The sequence below is a fragment of the Microchirus variegatus genome (assembly GCF_963457635.1).
Source record: "Microchirus variegatus genome assembly, chromosome: 22".
Lineage (NCBI taxonomy): Eukaryota > Metazoa > Chordata > Actinopteri > Pleuronectiformes > Soleidae > Microchirus > Microchirus variegatus.
This window is the reverse complement of record NC_139823.1, coordinates 13,501,305-13,520,051: the sequence shown is the minus strand read 5'-3', so window position 1 is coordinate 13,520,051 and position 18,747 is coordinate 13,501,305. Positions and strand designations below refer to the sequence as shown.

At 38.4% G+C, this 18,747-nt stretch overlaps 4 protein-coding genes across 4 annotated transcripts; all 4 read right to left on the bottom strand.

The window, feature by feature from the left end:
- Nucleotides 1-1,215: 1,215 nt before the first annotated feature.
- Nucleotides 1,216-2,145, bottom strand: LOC310943161 (olfactory receptor 4B13-like; the record flags this gene model as incomplete). Its single annotated transcript, XM_083908687.1, has 1 exon — nt 1,216-2,145. One exon carries the CDS (start codon nt 2,143-2,145, stop codon nt 1,216-1,218), a length of 930 nt encoding a protein of 309 aa, XP_083764813.1.
- Nucleotides 2,146-4,442: 2,297 nt separating this feature from the next.
- On the bottom strand, nt 4,443-5,435 carry LOC310943160 (olfactory receptor 11A1-like; the record flags this gene model as incomplete). The annotated part of the gene is made up of 1 exon (XM_083908686.1): nt 4,443-5,435. The coding sequence occupies one exon, from the start codon at nt 5,433-5,435 to the stop codon at nt 4,443-4,445; it is 993 nt and encodes a 330-aa protein (XP_083764812.1).
- Nucleotides 5,436-7,525: 2,090 nt separating this feature from the next.
- On the bottom strand, nt 7,526-8,509 carry LOC310943159 (olfactory receptor 6N2-like; the record flags this gene model as incomplete). Its single annotated transcript, XM_083908685.1, has 1 exon — nt 7,526-8,509. The coding sequence occupies one exon, from the start codon at nt 8,507-8,509 to the stop codon at nt 7,526-7,528; it is 984 nt and encodes a 327-aa protein (XP_083764811.1).
- A 32-nt stretch (nt 8,510-8,541) lies between these two features.
- LOC310943158 (olfactory receptor 6N2-like) lies at nt 8,542-13,250 on the bottom strand (the record flags this gene model as incomplete). Its single annotated transcript, XM_083908684.1, has 3 exons — nt 8,542-8,595; nt 8,756-8,809; nt 12,309-13,250. The coding sequence occupies 3 exons, from the start codon at nt 13,248-13,250 to the stop codon at nt 8,542-8,544; spliced, it is 1,050 nt and encodes a 349-aa protein (XP_083764810.1).
- Nucleotides 13,251-18,747: the final 5,497 nt, after the last annotated feature.

Sequence of the window (18,747 nt, the reverse complement as noted above, 5' to 3'; positions counted from 1 at the left end):
GGCAACCCGTGGTTGCTCGGCAGCTGAGACTCTACTGACTGCAATGATTGGTAGACGGCGGTAGGTGGCGCCACATGCCAAAACGTGATTTCAAAACATAAACATGATTTGCAGTCTGCAAAATATTTTTTTTTAATGCAAATATTTTGTCTGTACTGTTGTTGTTGGTGAGTTCAGTTTGTTATATGAACATTATTCCTGAGTCTCTGTGACATATAAGGAGGATTTTATGGCCAGTTGCTTTAGATTTATTACATAATGCACCTTTAAATGGATAGTTTAACGTGTGCAATGAAGCATGCCGTGTTTTCCAAATAATACACAGTGAGAGCCAAAGAATTCACCTCTGAACGTCTAATTTCTGGTAAAAGAAACAGCAGCAGCAGTTATGGTGTCGCGTGGTCGTCTACTTTAGTGGTTTTAATGTCACTGCCACTCACAAAAAGTGCTGCTCGCTTCTTTATCCTTTCCTCTTCCCTTCTATGTTCACGACTGTGATGCATTAGCGTGTAAATGACACGACAAACAAGAAACAAGACAGCACAAACAAAGCGGCACGGGTTGCCAGACCAGCAGCACAGTAATCTACAAATAGAGTTTCATTCTATTTAATTTGTGTTTTTCATGACAACGACAGTTACATCCACTTTTTATTCGCAAAAGACAAGAGTTGACGTGTATCAAGGCACATTTTTAAGCGGTTACACTGAATTCCTGGCCCATTTAGTCGCGGTAGACGACACCACTGAACAACAGGACTCCATGATAAAGAGCTTCACAGTGGCTGTGGCTCTGTGTATCTCTGTGTTAGTCAAACAGGTGGAACAATAATTCATTTATTCTTCCTTTCATTGACTGTCTTGTTGTTAAATAGAATGTATAGTGTACATAATAGACAATTTCCAGAATATATACAGTATATAACAAAATGTTTACATTATAGACAAAGATTAACATGTGGTATTATATGTTTATAATAAAAAGATAGTATATTGCACATGGGATGGTTATGTGTGGGGTGGTCTAACTGCAAGCAGTGCTTGTTGTACAGTCTAACAGCTGCAGGTAGAAATGACCAGAAGAAGAAAAAGAAGTCAAAGTCATGGAAAACCAAATAATACTGTACTGCAATTCCGTAATGTGATCAAAACTTACTGGATCTGCAATGGCACCTTTATTTATCTATTCTGAAGCATCACAAACAACAAAAACAAGTTATCTGTTTTTAAGAGTAATAAGACCCCGAATTCTGGTTCGAATTTTGGTCAGTTTGAAACCATAGATGAGAGGATTTATGAGCGGAGGAATGACAACAAATTCTATTGCGACAAAGTTTTTCAGGGTTTGAGGTAACTGCGATCCGAATCGCATGCTCAGCAAATCGAAAAGTATGGCGAAAATAACCGTTAATAAGGAGACCAAGTGTGGCACACATGTCTGCATGAACTTTGCCCTGTTTTCTGCAGAGTGCACACACACTTTAATGAGGTACATGTAGGATAAAACAATAAAAACACCATGAATCACATAAATGAGTATTGTGATGTACGCCACTATGTTGTTAACAACAGTTTCAGCCGGGAAACAAGCGAGGGAGACGATGATCCAGTTCACACAAAAGAGTCTGGGAATAAAAGGGCTGCACAACTTCAGCCGTGCTGTCAGAGAAACACTAATGCCCATAACACAGAAAGGCGTTAACCAAGAGAACCACACTAGATTTACAACCTTTTGCCTGGACATGACAGAGTGGTACACTAGAGGTCGACATATAGCCACATATCTGTCATATGCCATGACTGCAAGAATAGTGAGATCGCTGCCTGCAAACGAGTACAATACTTGGGTTTGAAAGAGGCATCCAGAGTAAGAGATGACATGAACAGGAGAGAGCAGATCCCACAGAAATTTGGGATAGAAACCTGCTGTGCCGTAAAGTCCGTTAAGGCAAAAAGTGCAGAGCAGAATATACATTGGTTCATGGAGGCTTTTGTCCAAGACGACAGTCACAACAAGAGCAATATTTACCAGCAAAATTGCACAATAACACAATAACGTGAGAAAGAAGAGAGGAAATTTGTGGCTAATTGTCTCATTTAAACCCGAGAGATAAAATATTGTTATTACAGAGACATTACCCATCATGGATTTTACCTGATCCAGGTTTTACCTATATATTTTTTTTAATTATATCTGTATAAATGTCTCTTTTCTATGCTTTTTAATGTTTTATATAAAGCAAATAGAATTACCTTGTTGTTGCTATAATACAAATAAACTTGCCTTGCCTACGTCTATGTCCTCTGTCCTCCTCACGTTACTGTTTTTAATACCATGTCTGACGTCAACAGCTCACAAAGCTTCGACTGAAACTGACCAATCAGGGACCTGGACGCGTCAGAGGACTTCCCACTAAGATCTACAGTATGTATCGCAGTCCTACTTTTTTAAATATATAGTTATAAGGGGAAAACATATACAGTAATATGGATTTGTTTATAGATAAAGCTTGCTAGCTTAAATGATAGCTAGCTAGATAGAGAACTTGCTAGCTAAAATGATACCAGCTAGCTAGCTAGCTGATAGATAGATAGATAGATAGATAGATAGATAGATAGATAGATAGATAGATAGATAGATAGATAGATAGATAGATAGATAGATAGATAGATAGATAGATAGATAGATAGATAGATAGATAGATACCAATTAAAAACCCAAAATAATAATAAAAAGAACAATGGTATTAAAACCCATTCTGAGGTGACCGAGTATTAAACGATGATGAACCACTGCGACCCAGTTCAAAATACTATTTATTTATTCATTTATTTTTACATACTTTTGTGTTTATAACAATTTTCCCTGTACTAAAAAACTTTAACCTGTAACTAATGCTAAAGCCACAACTGAAATGGAGTAATATAAGGATGCATCTGTGACAATACAACTAATGCATTAGATGCTTTATACTAGGCCTGTAAATTGATTGCATGATTGTATATAGTTAACTCGCGATTCATCACAAATGTACCGTCATGTGATATTTTTCACCTTGTTATTACTCTTATTAACATGGGAGTGGACAAATGTCCTTGTTTTATTGTAGATTATATTGCAAAACGATGACAAAAACATCATCATCATCATATAAGAATGCAAACAGTGCACCGGAGCAACAGTGGTAAGCAATAAAACAACATACCCTGTTCATTTTCAAAATAAAATAGTTATATTTGCACACACGGTTAGTGACCTCTGCATCTGTTTCTGTGTCTGCATTTGCAGTGGAGTGATGCAAATGAGTTGAACTCATCCAACATGTTTATGTAAACCTGGCGTAATGGACCTTTTTCCACAGCAGACACAGGTTTTACCAATAACATTAAATAGAAAGTTAAAATGTACGTAGTGAGAGTAAAAGTTACTAAGTTACCAGTTTGGGGTTCTTCCTTGTGTCGTACAAAAAGGACAAAGGAGCCACAAATCTCACATGAATTATTTTTAATCACTCAACAAACTTTACTTTCCTCTTTACAAATTAAAGTGCTGACAAAATATAACATGAAAACACATAATGTATCAGTCAAAATGGGTCAAAGGTCACAAATGCTTTCACTTTTTCCTCAATTAGCGCCATTAAAAAAAAAATATATATATATCTATGATTTTGTTCAAGAGTGAAGGTATAGGTCACTCTGCACACTTGGTATTTCAACCTGTACAAGCTGTTTTTATGTCTGAAAATGTTTTATTTCTTTATTTAAGTCTGCTTCCCATGTTTTTCCGGATGTTTTCCAAGGCATACAGCAGAAAACCAGAGTTTGCTAAATAAAACAACTTAAAGAAAAAGAGCACAAGTAAACATTGGATCAGCGATTTAGAAACAGAGACTGATGGCGAGTTATTATGACCAACTATTATGATTATTTAATATACAGCAGTCTTAAACTCAGTATTCTGACCTGTAACTGTGAACGACCTGCTCATTTTTCATATTTTATTTTATTTTAAAACTGCATACAAGTTCTGGATGTGTTCCAATAAAGTGGAAATAAATAATGTACGTATATGTATGTTCATCATAGCATTGCTAAAACAACAAATTAAATGGTGGCCAAGGCCTTTTACACAGTATATAACAGCAATAAGGTGGTATATTAGTACACATGTGTTTACAGCTGAGCATGCAGTCAGTGTGAGAGTAGTTACAATCAAAAATGTCTTCTTTTTGGGAGAGAATAACATTTGTTGTGAGAATGTTGTCTTTGTAATGTGTTGTTAACGGTTTCATAAATGGTCTGAAATCACTGCATCATGACGCTAAAAGTGGTAACAGCAATAACATCAATAACATCAATAACATTAAGAACTAAGAAAAAGGTTTGCAATTGGATCTACTTTCAAAACAACCCCAAAACATTTTATATGTTATATAGAATTCATTGTTCAGGGTTAACGTCGCCGTTCGAGTGCTCACGTTTGACCTGGACGTTCACGGATTCACACTTTGCTTTTCTCCTTGTAATAAAAACAAAATTGACAAATTTGCGGCGAATCGCAGTCAGTCTGAATCCGTAAAAAAATGGATTCACAGCTGGAGGAACAAGGAGGAATTCCATTGCCATAAAATTATTTAGATGTTGCGATATATACAGAGAGCCAAATCTCATGTAGAACAGATCTAAAAGGATGCTGAGTGAAAAATTGATAAGACTGATTAAATGCGGCACACACGTCTGCACGAACTTCTTCTGGTTTTCTGCGGACGTCAGGCTTGTCCTTATCAGACATATATACGACCATATAATCAACGCAAAGTGTGCAGAATAAAACAAAACATTGAAATATGACACTCCAGTGTGTCCTCGGGGTGGTGAGCAAGCGATATTAACAATCATCCAGTTCACACAATAGACTTTCTGTATGTGTGAGCCACATAGTCTCGAGCCTAACAACGTCACTGTGTTCATAAACATACAAAACAACGGTATGAGCCAGGACAAAAACAGAAAGGCAGAGATTTTCAGTTTTGTCATAATGACGTGGTAAATGAGAGGCCGACATATAGCCACATATCTGTCATACGCCATCAGAGCCAAGATAGAAAACTCAGCACAGACTGATGAGTGTATTATATAGCCCTGGAGCATGCATCCAGCATAAGAAATAGCATGAGTTGTCAGAAGATCCAGAAGGAATTTAGGGTAAAATCCAACAGTTCCATAGAGTGAATTGATGCATAGATTACCCAAGAAGATGTACATTGGCTCATGGAGCTTTTTATCCACAACAATGGCAACAATTAAGGAAACATTTCCAAACAGAATAATGATATACCACAGTAAAGTTAGCAAGAAGAGGACAAGTCTGTGTTCCATTGGGAAATCCAAACCAGAGAGCGTTAACTCGGTGACAACTGAAATATTATCCATCAACTTGAGAAGAGTTTGCAATTTCTTTTTAAAACATCTTTAAAACAACAGCTTTACCTGTTCCACCACATAGGGTCATCTATCAATCGTGTTACCAAAGCACTGCAGTGGAGTCAAGACTCAAGCGACTCAAGTAAAAAACCTTTTCTGACAAACAAAGGAGCCAATCATTGAAGCCTGTGTGTGTGCGTGCAATAATAACAACGTGTGATTGGTTGGTTCACGTGATAGGGTTTGCTCCACCTCCTTCCCTTATGATGAACATCTTTCTACATTTATATGAACGTTTTATACTTGATTGATTTTTGAAAAATCGTCCAGGTCAAGACATAAACATTGGGGTGACCGAGCCTTTTCAGTTGCTGCGCTCAGAATCTGGAAGAAGCTTCCCCCCAACATGTGTGTTATCCCCGACCTCGACTTCTTTAAATCCAAACTTAAAAAATATTTATTCAGAATGGCTTTTAATACCATTGTTCTTTTTTTAATTTATTATTATGGGTTTTTAATTGGTATCTATCTATCTGTGTCTCTGTAATGTGTCACCTGTGGGTTCTTATCAAGGGCTAAAGAAATAAAGTGCATCAAATTACATATCTATCTATCTATCTATCTATCTATCTATCTATCTATCTATCTATCTATCTATCTATCTATCTATCTATCTATCTATCTATCTATCTATCTATCTATCTATCTATCAATCAGCTAGCATGCTATCATTTTAGCTACAAAGTTCTCTCGCTAGCTAGCAAGCTCTGTCTCTAGCTCTAGCTATCAGCTAGCATTTTAGCTAGCAAGGTCTCTATCTATCGATCTATCTATCTATCTTTTTAGCTGGCAAGATATATATCCATCTATAAATAAATTAATAACGGTATGTTTTCCCCCTTAAAACTGAGTTTTCTAAGAAAACATGGGAACACTTTTTTGTTTGTCCATAAATAATCAACAGATATTCAGTATCATATCAACAGATAACAACTGCCAGTAGATAAGTTGTGCTCGACAGATTCTAACCCAGGGGTCTCAAACTCAATTTGCCTTGGGGTCGCGTGAGTTAAGAGTCTGGGTGAGGCTGGGTGTACCCAAATCTTGTTGGAATCGTTTTATTGGTGTTCCAAACTGATCTTGGACAGACTTTAAGCGGGTATAGACAGGCGCGTGCTGCCCGCTGTTATTGCGTGCGTCATCACAACATCGTTTCGGTGGTTACCAGGGGAAACGGTAGGAAAAATACGGCGTCTTCAGGGCGTCCCGCGCATGGCTCCCGTCTTCGTCACATTACCACAGTCCCACAGTCACAGTCTTATCCTCGAACTTCCCACTAACGGCCCATTGACTCTGTTGAACACCGCGGTTTTATCCTGGTTGCAGCGAGTGTTGACTGATATATTCTCCCTGGCACCTGCGGGTGGAGAGACTGCAGGTCTACGGGTGTGGCCGCTGAGGATGCACGAACGCACGTTTAAACGAAAACAGAATCACATATAGGCTGCTGTAGTAGCAGCTGAGACGTTGTGATATTGATGTATGTGTGTGTGTAACTGCTGTTTTGAATCAGCAGCTGCTACAGTCTGCAGCTTTTTTTTCTCTAGCTCTCGCGCCGCTCTTCCTTATCGTCACTGCAGGCCGCACTTACATTAAAATTTTGATATCAAGTCTGAGACGACTGTTCTAACCCTAAACCTATACAAAAGTGTCTGTTGTTAAACTCTGATCATAGTACTGAATATCTGTTGATGACTAGCAGAGGATCAACGGTAGACTATAAAAATACAGTGACACCCAAAATATTAGATACTAACGTGTTATAAAGCATGAAATTAACACATCAGATGAGCCACATATACTAAACTTGTAGGACAAAGGGATTAAATAAAATATACCTTCAAGAAAGAATAACAAAAATAAACAAAGCAAATCTTATCTAATAACATATATATATATATATATATATACGTATATACAAACATGGTTACTTGTCATAATGTCATAATTTAAATACTCTTTAACATTGTCCATCAAGAGAATGTTTTTTGTTACATTTGGTTACATTTCTATTTCAATCAACATACAAAAAAATCACATCAGGACGGGGAGACTGTATTTCTCTTATTTCTGACGTTTACTGCGTGAGCACGCTTGCCGGAGCACGACAACGTTCTTGAGATTTGTTTTCTAATTTCCGGTAACTTCAGACCATACACAAGAGGGTTCAGAATGGGAGGAATCACAACAAACTCCAGCGACAGAATTACACCCAGAAATGGATTCAGCTCCTCAACATTAATTCTGCTGAGGGCAACGTCACAAAACACAGTGATGGAGTAATTGACGAATGTGATAATGTGTGGCAGACAGCTCTGTATGACTTTTCTCTTAAAGTCTGAAGAGCGTTTACGACACACAAGAAAAATCCGGACATACGTGTAAAGCACAAAAGCCAATGGCAGAAAGACGGTGCTGATGGACACAAACATACCAATGAGATTATTAAGCACAGTAGAGACACATGACAGTTTTACAACAGGCCAGTTTGCACAGAATACCTTTGGTATCTCATTTCCACACAGAGGAAGTCTGGAGGCGAGATAAACACAGGCAAACACAGAGAGGGATGGATAGATCCAGGCTAAGGCTATCAGCTTAGATACCATCTTCAAGGTTATTTTGCTGTGGTAATGTAAAGGTTGACACACAGCAACATACCGATCATAGGCCATGATGCCTAAAATGGTGAGCTCATAGGATGCATAGGTGTAAATGACATAGATCTGAGTAAAACACCCCCACCTTGAGATCAGATGAGTATCAAACACAAGGTCTCTGAGAAATCTGACGAAGAAGCCAGTAGAGCCGTAAAAAGAGTTAATGGAGAGGCACATGACAAAAATATACATGGGCTCGTGGAGATTTTTCTGCCGTGCTATTACAAGTATTATGACAAGATTAGCTGAGACGATAGCAGCGTACAACAGGAGACACAGGGTAAATGTTGGGTAGCGGTAACTGCCTAAGTTCATAAACATGGTGAGGTTGAAATAAGGGGGATAACTGTTATTATGTTCCATTTACTCCATAAACAACACAGAAGAAAACACGGTTAGAGCACCTTCTGCTGCTCCTCACTGGTTGCTTTTTCCTTCACTTGAGACAGCTGTGTGTTGAACAGGAGAAAAAACACTTCCACAGTTACAAAATGGAACGAAAATGGAAATTTGCATTTTAATAACCTCTAACATCAAAATCAAACCAAGAAAGTAACTCAAATCCCATAGCCTCAGTTGTATTTATTGTTTTTTTTGTCTTTTTCTCACCGTTCCCAGATGCTCCTTATCGTGTCCCTGCGTCCTCTGCAGCATAGCAGGTAACTGCCAGTGTTTTTAACATGTCACACAAACTGTAATGACATCACAGAAGGGGAGTTTTCACTATTGATTTGCATATACATTAAATGGGACTCTGGGGGGCAACTTTTAACACTCGGTCAATTATTCTTTTGCAAACATCCACACACATTTCTAACCATCTTAACTCAGAAAGATGGTTAAAGTGATGAAGCAATGACCAAAACAGGGAAAAGGATATTAAGGATTGATAAATAAAAATGCTAAGTTGAACCATATAATGTTCTTTGGCTTGTCCTCATAGGAGAACCCTTTTTGGCTGGAGCCCTTTTGGAGGGTTCCACCAAGAACCCTTTTAAAACCGTTTATTCAGGAAAGGAACTGGAACCATTAGTGTTACCAAGAACCCTTGAAAAACACTTTCTCCGGGAAAGGGTTTTTCAGAAGCAAATGGTTCCAGGTAGAACCTCAGCCCTTTGTAGAAGGACCCTTTTGGAACCCTTATTTCTAAGAGTGTAGGCACAGACCGAAGGAACACAGGTACACTGAGTAGACTAGGAACACCATAATAGTACTTGGTAGTTCCTTACTCCAAGTGCTAATAAGCAATAAAGAATGGAACCAGGGTGTTAATGGCAGTAGTGTTTGGTGTTAGGGAACGGTGAAGGTGATTAATGCTGCATAATCATCAAGTCAAGTCAATTCAACTTTATTTCTAGAGCACATTTAAAAAAACAACCAAGACTGACAAAAGTGCTTTACAGTTAACGGCACAGAAGTAAAACTGTAAAATAGTGACAAAATAAAGTAGTAGTAGTAGTAGTAGTACACTCTTACAAATAAAGGTTCCAAAAGGGTCATTCTACAAGGGCTGAGGTTCTAACTGGAACCATTTGCTTCTGAAAAGCCCTTTCCCGAAGAAAGTGTTTTTTCAAGGGTTCTTGGTAAAACTAATGGTTCCAGTAAGAACCATTTTGATCCAGAGAACCCTTTAAAACCCCTTTCCTGAATGAAGGGTTTTAAAAGGGTTCTTGGTGGAACCCTCCAAAAGGGTTCCAGGTGGAACCTTTATAAAAAAGCTTCTACCTGGAGCCAAAAAGGGTTCTCCTATGAGGACAAGCCAAATAACCTTATATGGTTCTACTTAGCACTTTTATTTCTAAGAGTGTAGGATGGAGGTAAGTTTGGTGTCTGTCTGGTTCAGCTCGACTGTTTTCCTTGACAGTAATTTGTAGTTTTTAATCGTTTTAATCACGTATGATGACCTAAGCAAAGCCATTTCATTTGTGTTATCACTGACCTCAACCTCTTTAAATCCTAACTTAAAACACACTAATATGAATGGCTTGTAATATCATTGTTCTTTTTTTTTTATTCTAATGTGTTTTTAATTGGTATTTTCATGCTTTGGTTTATGTTTCATGAAATTGTTTTTATACCATGTGTTTTTAATGCCGTGTCTCTGTAATGTGTCACCTGTGGGTTCTTATGAGGGGCTAAATATATAAAGTGCATCAAATTACATATCTATCTATCTATCTATCTATCTATCTATCTATCTATCTATCTATCTATCTATCTATCTATCTATCTATCTATCTATCAGTTAGCATGCTATCATTTTAGCTAGTTCTCTAGCTAGCTAGCTAGCTCTCTATCTTTTTAGCTAGCAAGTTCTCTATGAAGAAATGAATAACTGTACGTTTTCCCCCTTTTAACTGATTTTTCTAAGAAAATATGGTAACACTTTTTTGTTTGAGAAGTAATCAACAGATATTTAGTATCATGTCAACAGATAACAACTGCCAGTAGATATTTGTGCTCGACAGATTTTAAACCTAAACCTGTACAAAAGTGCCTGTTGTTAAACTCTGATCATAGTACTGATTACCTGTTGACATGATACTTACTGATTATCTGTTGATGACTAGCAGAGGGTCAACAATAGACTATAAAAATAAAGTGACACCCAAAATATTAGATACTAATGTATTATAAGGCATGAAATGAACACATCAGATGAGCCACATATCAGGGTTTCCCCCAGTGTATTATAAGCCTGGCGGGGGGGCAGGTAAAGCGTTGCTTGTTTATTTATTTAAAATATACTTTTTTTTATACACCACAGATTTTTCTATACCGGGGGAACAAGAGCGCATGCGGCCCCATGTAATCAGCGCACGCTTGTCCAGGTGCCGTTTGAAACCCAAGTCACACTATCAAGTGCGTCATTATTGCGGTTACATCATTCTTGTCAATAAAGATGTTATATTTAGGGATGCACTGATAATTCGGCGGTCGAAGCACAGCTACAACACGGTGGAACAGCACCTGTTTAACGCTGGAAAGTCTCTGCGCAAAAGCCAAACTTGGCTGCATGCGGCACAGATTATGAACTCCCCGCAACATTCACTTCACACCAGAGAAAATTCTCTCTCTTCGAGCAGTTAACTAAAGACATCAGCTCATCTGATGCATCTGTTATTCCCTTAATTGCAGCGTTGAAGCGTCTTCTTTCACAAAGATTAAGATCACCAAGTTTTACTCAGATCTACTCGGATCACCTGCACTTCATTGCGACTGTACTCCATCCGCGTCATAAAGATCATTATTTTTATGTGGGGATAAAACACGTAGAGAAATGATCCAGTCTGCTTTAGATATGAAATGACCACTTGGATACGCAGAAGCGCAGATCGACGAACGGCGCAGGAGAGGGAGAAGAGAACAGCGCAGGGGCGGTGAGCAGAAATCAAAGGGCCGTTTGTCTGCACCAGATGAGGCAGGGGCACTACCACTTTTATATTTATGTTGCTTTATTTTACTTTTAAATGTGACCATTGCATTGGCTTGTTTTAAGATTCACTGGTTGATTACTTAACTAATATTTAACTTAACTTAAGTGAAAATGTATGATTTATTTAATTTCAAGAGTGTCTTTTTGTAAGACTCTATAGTTGGTGTTTAAGTATTGTTAATATATGTCTTACAATAACACATAATAGTCATAATTTAAAAAATTCCTGTGAACTTGTATTCATTTTGTTTGTTTTTTTAAAAACGTCGTGGGCTGCTGGTGGGCCCGAGAGGTATCACCGGGCTTAGCCGGTTTTCTGGGGGAAACCCTGCATATAGAAAACTTAGGTAGGACAAAGGGAACATATACCCTAAGGAAAAACATATCAAAAATAAGCAAAGAACTTCTTATCTTGGTTCTTTTCACAATAACATGAAACATGTTTACTTATCACAATTTAAACACTCTTTAACTTTGTCCATCATGCTTTTTCCACCTCTTATCATCATCAAGAGAATGTTTTTGTTACATTTGGTTACATTTTTATTTAAATCAATCGACAAAAAAACCACCCTACAATTATTTCATTTACAGATCAAAAAAGATTAAGTTCTTACGCTGTGTATCGCTGTGACATTATTGCATGTTGCAATGTTTCTATTAAAAGGCCTCAGTCGACAAAAATTCACATCAGGACGGGGAGACTGTATTTCTGTTTATGTTTACTGCGTGAGCACACATGTTGGAGCATGGCAACATTCTTGAGATTTGTTTTCTAATTTCCGGTAACTTCAGACCATACACAAGAGGGTTCAGAATGGGAGGAATCACAACAAACTCCAGTGACAGAATTACACCCAGAAATGGATTCAGCTCCTCAACATTCAGCCTGCTGAGGGCAATGTCACAAAACACAATGATGGAGTAATTGACGAATGTAACAATGTGTGGCAGACAGCTCTGTATGACTTTGCTCTTGAACTCCGAAGAGCGTTTTCGACACACCAGAAAAATCCGCGCATACGTATACAGCACAAAAGCAAAGGGCAGAAAGACGGTGCTTGTGGTCGCAAGCATACCCATGAGATTATTGAGCGCAGTAGAGACACATGACAGTTTTACAACAGCCCAGTTTGCACAGAATACCCTTGGTATCTCATTTCCACACAGAGGGAGTCTGATGGCGAGATAAAGGCAGGCAAACACAGAGAGGACTGGACAGATCCAGGCTAAGGCTATCAGCTTTGATACCATCTTTGTGTTAATTTTGCTGTGGTAATGTAAAGGTTGACACACAGCAACATACCGATCATAGGCCATGACGCCTAAAATGGTGAGCTCATAGGATGCATACGTGTAAATGACATAGATCTGAGTAAAACACCCCCACCTTGAGATCAGATGAGTATCAAACACAAGGTCTCTGAGAAATCTGACGAAGAAGCCAGTAGAGCCGTAAAAAGAGTTAATGGAGAGGCACATGACAAAAATATACATGGGCTCGTGCAGATTTTTCTGCCGTGCTATTACAAGTATTATGACAAGATTAGCTGAGACGATAGCAGCGTACAACAGGAGACACAGGGTAAATGTTGGGTAGCGGTAACTGCCTAAGTTCATAAACATGGTGAGGTTGAAATAAGGGGGATAACTGTTATTATGTTCCATTTACTCCATAAACAACACAGAAGATGGTTTGATGAATAAACCAAACACAGTTAGAGCACCTTCTCCTGCTCCTCACTGGTTGCTTTTTCCTTTCCTTGAGGCAACTGTGGGTTGAACAGAAGAAAAAAACACTTCCACAGTTACAAAATGAAAAGATTTGCATTTGTAATAACGTCTAACATCAAAAGGAACTAGGAAAGTAACTTATTATTGTTTTAAATCAAGGTTTTTTTTGTTTTTTTTAATTATCATTCATCTCACCGTTCCCCCAGATGCTCCTTATCCTGTCCCTGCGTCCTCTGCAGCATAGCAGGTAACCGCCAGTGTTAAAACATGTCACACAAACATCTTTATATCATCATCACGGAAGGGGAGTTTTCATTATTCATTTGCATATACTTTAAACGTGACTCTGTGGGACAACTTTTAACACACATTTCTAACCACCTTAACTCAGAAAGATGGTTAAAGTGATAAGCAATGGCCAAAACATGGAAAAGGATATTTAGGATTTATAGCAGGGTTTTTTTCTTCTTCTGAGAACTTTGACGAAATGAAAATGGCCCGTATTTTAACATTTATCCTCATCGATTATTTTTTTTGTCTTTTTGCGAGACACATAACGTAAATAGCATCTAATTCAGCTCCATGTGCATTTTGTATATCTGTTCGATTTTTTCTAGTATATCTCACACACTATTGCATTAAAATATTCATGCTGCCAAAACAGAAAAATACACTCCTAAATACCTCAATATATTTCCGAGTCTAAATAAAAGTTATCATTATTATTATATTAATAATATGTACAGCTGTATGTATGATGTATACTGGGTATTTCCATAGTGAGATGACTGACACTGCATGGAGAGGTGTCCACTCAAGTGTCATTTAAATGTCCATCCGACAGTCTGAACTTTGATTTGACAACTAACTGGCAGAAGAATAATGGTACATTCCAGAGCCCATCCAAACCAGTTGGACGTGGGACTTATCCTACCTCCAACTACAAAAAGTGCACTGGAATGCCTGTCGAAGTGGGACCTCCTACTAGAAAAGTCTGGGCTGATCGGCCTACACCCACTTCACCAAAATGAAGTCGGAGAATAATGGCGCCGCACATGGAGTCACATGAATAGGTTATAAATGTTACTTTTATGCGTGTAGAGTTGTTTCAGACACAGCAATTTTATCACAACTTGTTTTTCATGTTATGGACATAACAAACCCTTTCTTCTTTTCCCCGAAGAAAGGGTTTTTCAAGGGTTCTTGGTAACACTAATGGTTCCAGTAAGAACCATGTTGATCCAGAGAACCCTTTAAAACCCCTTCCCTGAATAAAGGGTTTTAAAAGGGTTCTTGGTGGAACCCTCTAAAAGGGTTCAAGGTAGAACCTTTTTATAAAGGCCAAAAAGGGTCCTCCTATGAGGACAAGCCGAAAAACCTTATATGGTTCTATTTTCCTTTCAAATTCTGCTTGATGGCTGGGTCACCTCTGTTGCCTACGGACCCCGAAATGTGACAAAAACTAAATTGTGGCGACAAATAACTATTTCGTACACAGAAGTAGGTATAACATGTCGCATATTGCAAACCCTGGCAGGGTCCTGTAGTATCACCACTTCACCATTGGGTGGTGGTGCAAGTCTGGAAGGGAATACGATGCATTCCTACCAAAGATGAAGAGAACGATGCGGCTCACAGCTGAAAGGCCCGTCGGGCAGGGGAGTCAGGGTGTCAGTCGGTTCCGATGACTATGCTTGGTGGCTACTTCTTCTGTTGTTGAAATGTTTTTTCTGCTTGGTGAGCAGCTTGGTCGTTGGGTTTCTGCTTCAGACTTGGACTTCGATTTTTGGATACTTTAGACTTAATTTGTTGTTGTCATTGTTGTCAAGTTGTCATGATCAGTGAAAACTATGGGTTTGGCTCGACTCCACTTAGATGATGACTTGGACGTCAAAGCCGTAATGAGGACACAAGGGGCAGAATATGGCATGTTTTTCAATATGGAGAGTGGCTAAGTTACAAATGGTCAACGGGTTATTATCTTCATCATCCCCCCAAGAGCAATTAAACACACTGTGCTACCCCAGAGGGCCATCCCAGGTAACCAAACCAAAACAAAACAAAAATGTTTTCCAATTTAGCAAATGGTCAAGAGAGAAAACATGTTGACAACCGCACGAATATCAGTCGTAGTACTTGAATTCTGTTATAAAGATAATAAAGTATTATGATTATAAAGGCACTATTTTGACTTCATGTCTAATAATGTACAATATTTAAATGCCAGACACTTTTATTCTAAATATTTTTTTAAATGCAACATCATTATCAAGATGTCATTTTAATTTCTAATCACCAAAGTGTCAAGTTTTCCAAAACTGTTGGACTATTTTCATCCCCTCTCCTGACCAAACTCGAAGTTCACTGGCCCGCGGGTCATTCTGAGTTTGAGGCCCCTGTCCTACATCGACAGTTTCTTCTTACTTTGCTGGAGTTATTCAGAGAAACACTTACACTTTTCAAAACAACTGGCCATGTGATGTAAGGTTAGTGTAATAACTTGAAATAGCCCCACAGACCACCTTAATGGCCATCACTGCCACAAAATCCCTTGTGGGTGCTACAACACCAAACATTATTAGCTCAAAATATGTTGCAACATCGGTTAGATGATGACTTGGATGTCAAAGCCGTAATGAGAACCCAAGAGGAAAAATACTGCACGTTTTTCAATATGGAGAGTGGCTAAGTTACAAATGGTCAACAGGTCATTATCTCCATCATCCCCTCAAGAGCAATTAAACACACTGTGCTACCCCAGAGGGCCATCTCAGGTAACCAAACCAAAACATTATGGTTGTGCATTTTTCTGAACCAATACTTGGGATAGGATGTCTTTTTCTTATTACTTTAAATTTACAGTGCAGATTAGCAGAATATACTGTAACTTATGTGAGGAAAAAGCCTGTCGTAGCAATGTGGTCGTCTTCTGCAACTTTATTTTGGCGGCCTTCACACTTTGTCTTTTACACCTTTTCCAGGACACGGTAAATGTAACAGTGAACTGTGTGCACTGCACGACTCACTGAAGGACTGTGACACAAAGTCAAATCCCTCTTCTTTAGCAGGATTACTCGTGTTGAAATCAACAACAACAGAACAGAATGTGTGCAAATAAAGTATAACTGAAATGTTCATTTCGGCACGACTCCACTGTGCAGTTTGGTTTACTCAGTAACTTAACTCTGTTTAAGTTAGAGATTATTTTCTCGTCTGTGGGCGGATGAACATGACCTGTGCCCTACAGGTGCTGGGTGTTTTGTGTGTGTGTGTGAGTAAAGAAGACAGTTTAGAGGAACGATTTACCAAAAAGATAAGTACTTACAAGATAAGAAAGGAACTGTGCAGAATCTAAAGGCGGGCCGGCAAGAGACTAAAGGTAACTAAAGAGAAAGAGAGCGTTGCTCAATAAAAGAGACAAAGGTCATAGAAACCAAGTAGGGCTGGGCGATATGGACCAAAAGTCATATCTCGATATATTTTGGTCGAATTACGATATACGATATATATCTCGATATTTTTTCCGATATTTTTTTGAGAACTGTGAAATGAAATGTTCAGTCAAAGTCAAAGCCAAATATGAGTAGTTTTATTGAAAACTACTCATAATAATAAAATGAAAACATAAACACTGTGCAACAGGAGTGCCTTTTATAAAATCGAAGCTCCAAAAGGTGCACATTTAAATAAAAAAAATATCTTAAATAAAAAAAGCCTATAAAATAGGCCAATCTTTTTCTGAAATAAATATGTGTATATGAGAAAAAAGTACAATATCAAAATGTTTTAGTTTGACAACTATAAATGGCTTTTGAAAATCAAATTACAGATTTTCTTCTCTTATAAAAGAACAAAATATGACAAACCCTAGTAAAGGACAGCATTTATATATAGAGACAACAAAATAAAGTTCTCATTTTAAGAAAAACATTTTTAAACCTCAGCTTCAGATTACCTTTTCCTTTTTGTTAACTTATCTGAACAGTCTCAACCAGTTGCACAAGAAACAGAGCAGCAACTCAATAAACATTTCCCCTTCTTTTATTTTACTTTGATAAACAGTAGTGCTGTCACATGTGTTGCTTGACCACATATCGCTGGTCGACGCTAAATGGGTGACGTTAGCGAGCCGGTTTGCAAGAATGTCTTACGTCACATTTGCGGCAGTGCTTCTCGTGCACAATAGTTGCGACTGGGAAGCGCATATCTCGGGTCCATCGTTTTCATTAGCTTTTCATTAACGTTTCTTTGGCCACGTGAAAGGACACCGCTTTTGTTATTGCACACCACTTGTCTGGAGTTTGTCGGGTCGTGGACGGCTTGCGCCTGTGGCTTCTGCAGCGCGCAGTTTCACACACTCTGCAACGTGCTTTATGGCACTCCCTACATATAGCGTGGTTTTGTTGCTCGTCTGATGATTTGCAACCAAACCATCTAGAAATGATTGAGCCACTGCTTTTTCTTTAACTAACCCAGACGCTCTCCTCCGCACGCTCCGCAGACATTGCTGCTTTCTCCATGTGAAGCGGATAGTGATGGGAATTCCGGCTCTTTTTAGAGAACCGGTTCTTTCGGCTCGGCTCACTAAAAAGAACCGGCTCTTTCGGCTCCCAAGCGGCTCTTCAGGTTGTTTTATTGGTTTCATTAATTTATCAACAACAATATAAAATTATGCACAAAATTAATTACTAAAGTAAAAAAACGTGCTTTTTATTCATATATGTTTATTATATAAATATGCTTTTTTTTATACACTCCACATAAAATGTAAAAAATAAATTATAAAATACAAAAACAACTATTTACAATTCAACTTTTAACTATTTCAATTGCCAACTTTTTCCTTTTAAACAAATTTAAAGTGAAACAACACAAAACACTGCAAACCACAACATAATAAAATATAGATTAAAATATGCAAAACAAAAAGAAAAAAAATGAACACCCAGATCTTTAATTAAGGTCGAGGTTGGCATTTAGAAATACCAAGTGCCTCAGCTGTGCAGGTTGTTTGTGGAGCCGGCTCTGTAGGATATTCTTTTCTTGCAGACTCTACACTCTGCCACTGTGTTGTCAACAAAATTGAAATGGTTCCAGATTTTCCTTCTTTTCCTGGTGTCACTCATTTTCTTACTATGGTAAAGGTATCTACTATACTTTTTCTAATGTGTCGATGTTGTCTCTTCTTTCTCCCTCCTGCCCTGTTCGTGTGTTACTGCTGCGAGTGTAACTACCGCCCCTCCCCCCGCTGCTCAGCGCAAACACAAGGCACACGCGCATATTGACCAATCACGTGCGGTGCGAAGAGAAAAAAAAGAGAGAGAGAGAGAGTGACAAAAAAAAACACGGCTCCCAAGAAAGAGCCTGCTCCCGTCGTTCACTTCAAAGAGCCGACTCTAAGAGCCGTTTCATTCGCGACCGACCCATCACT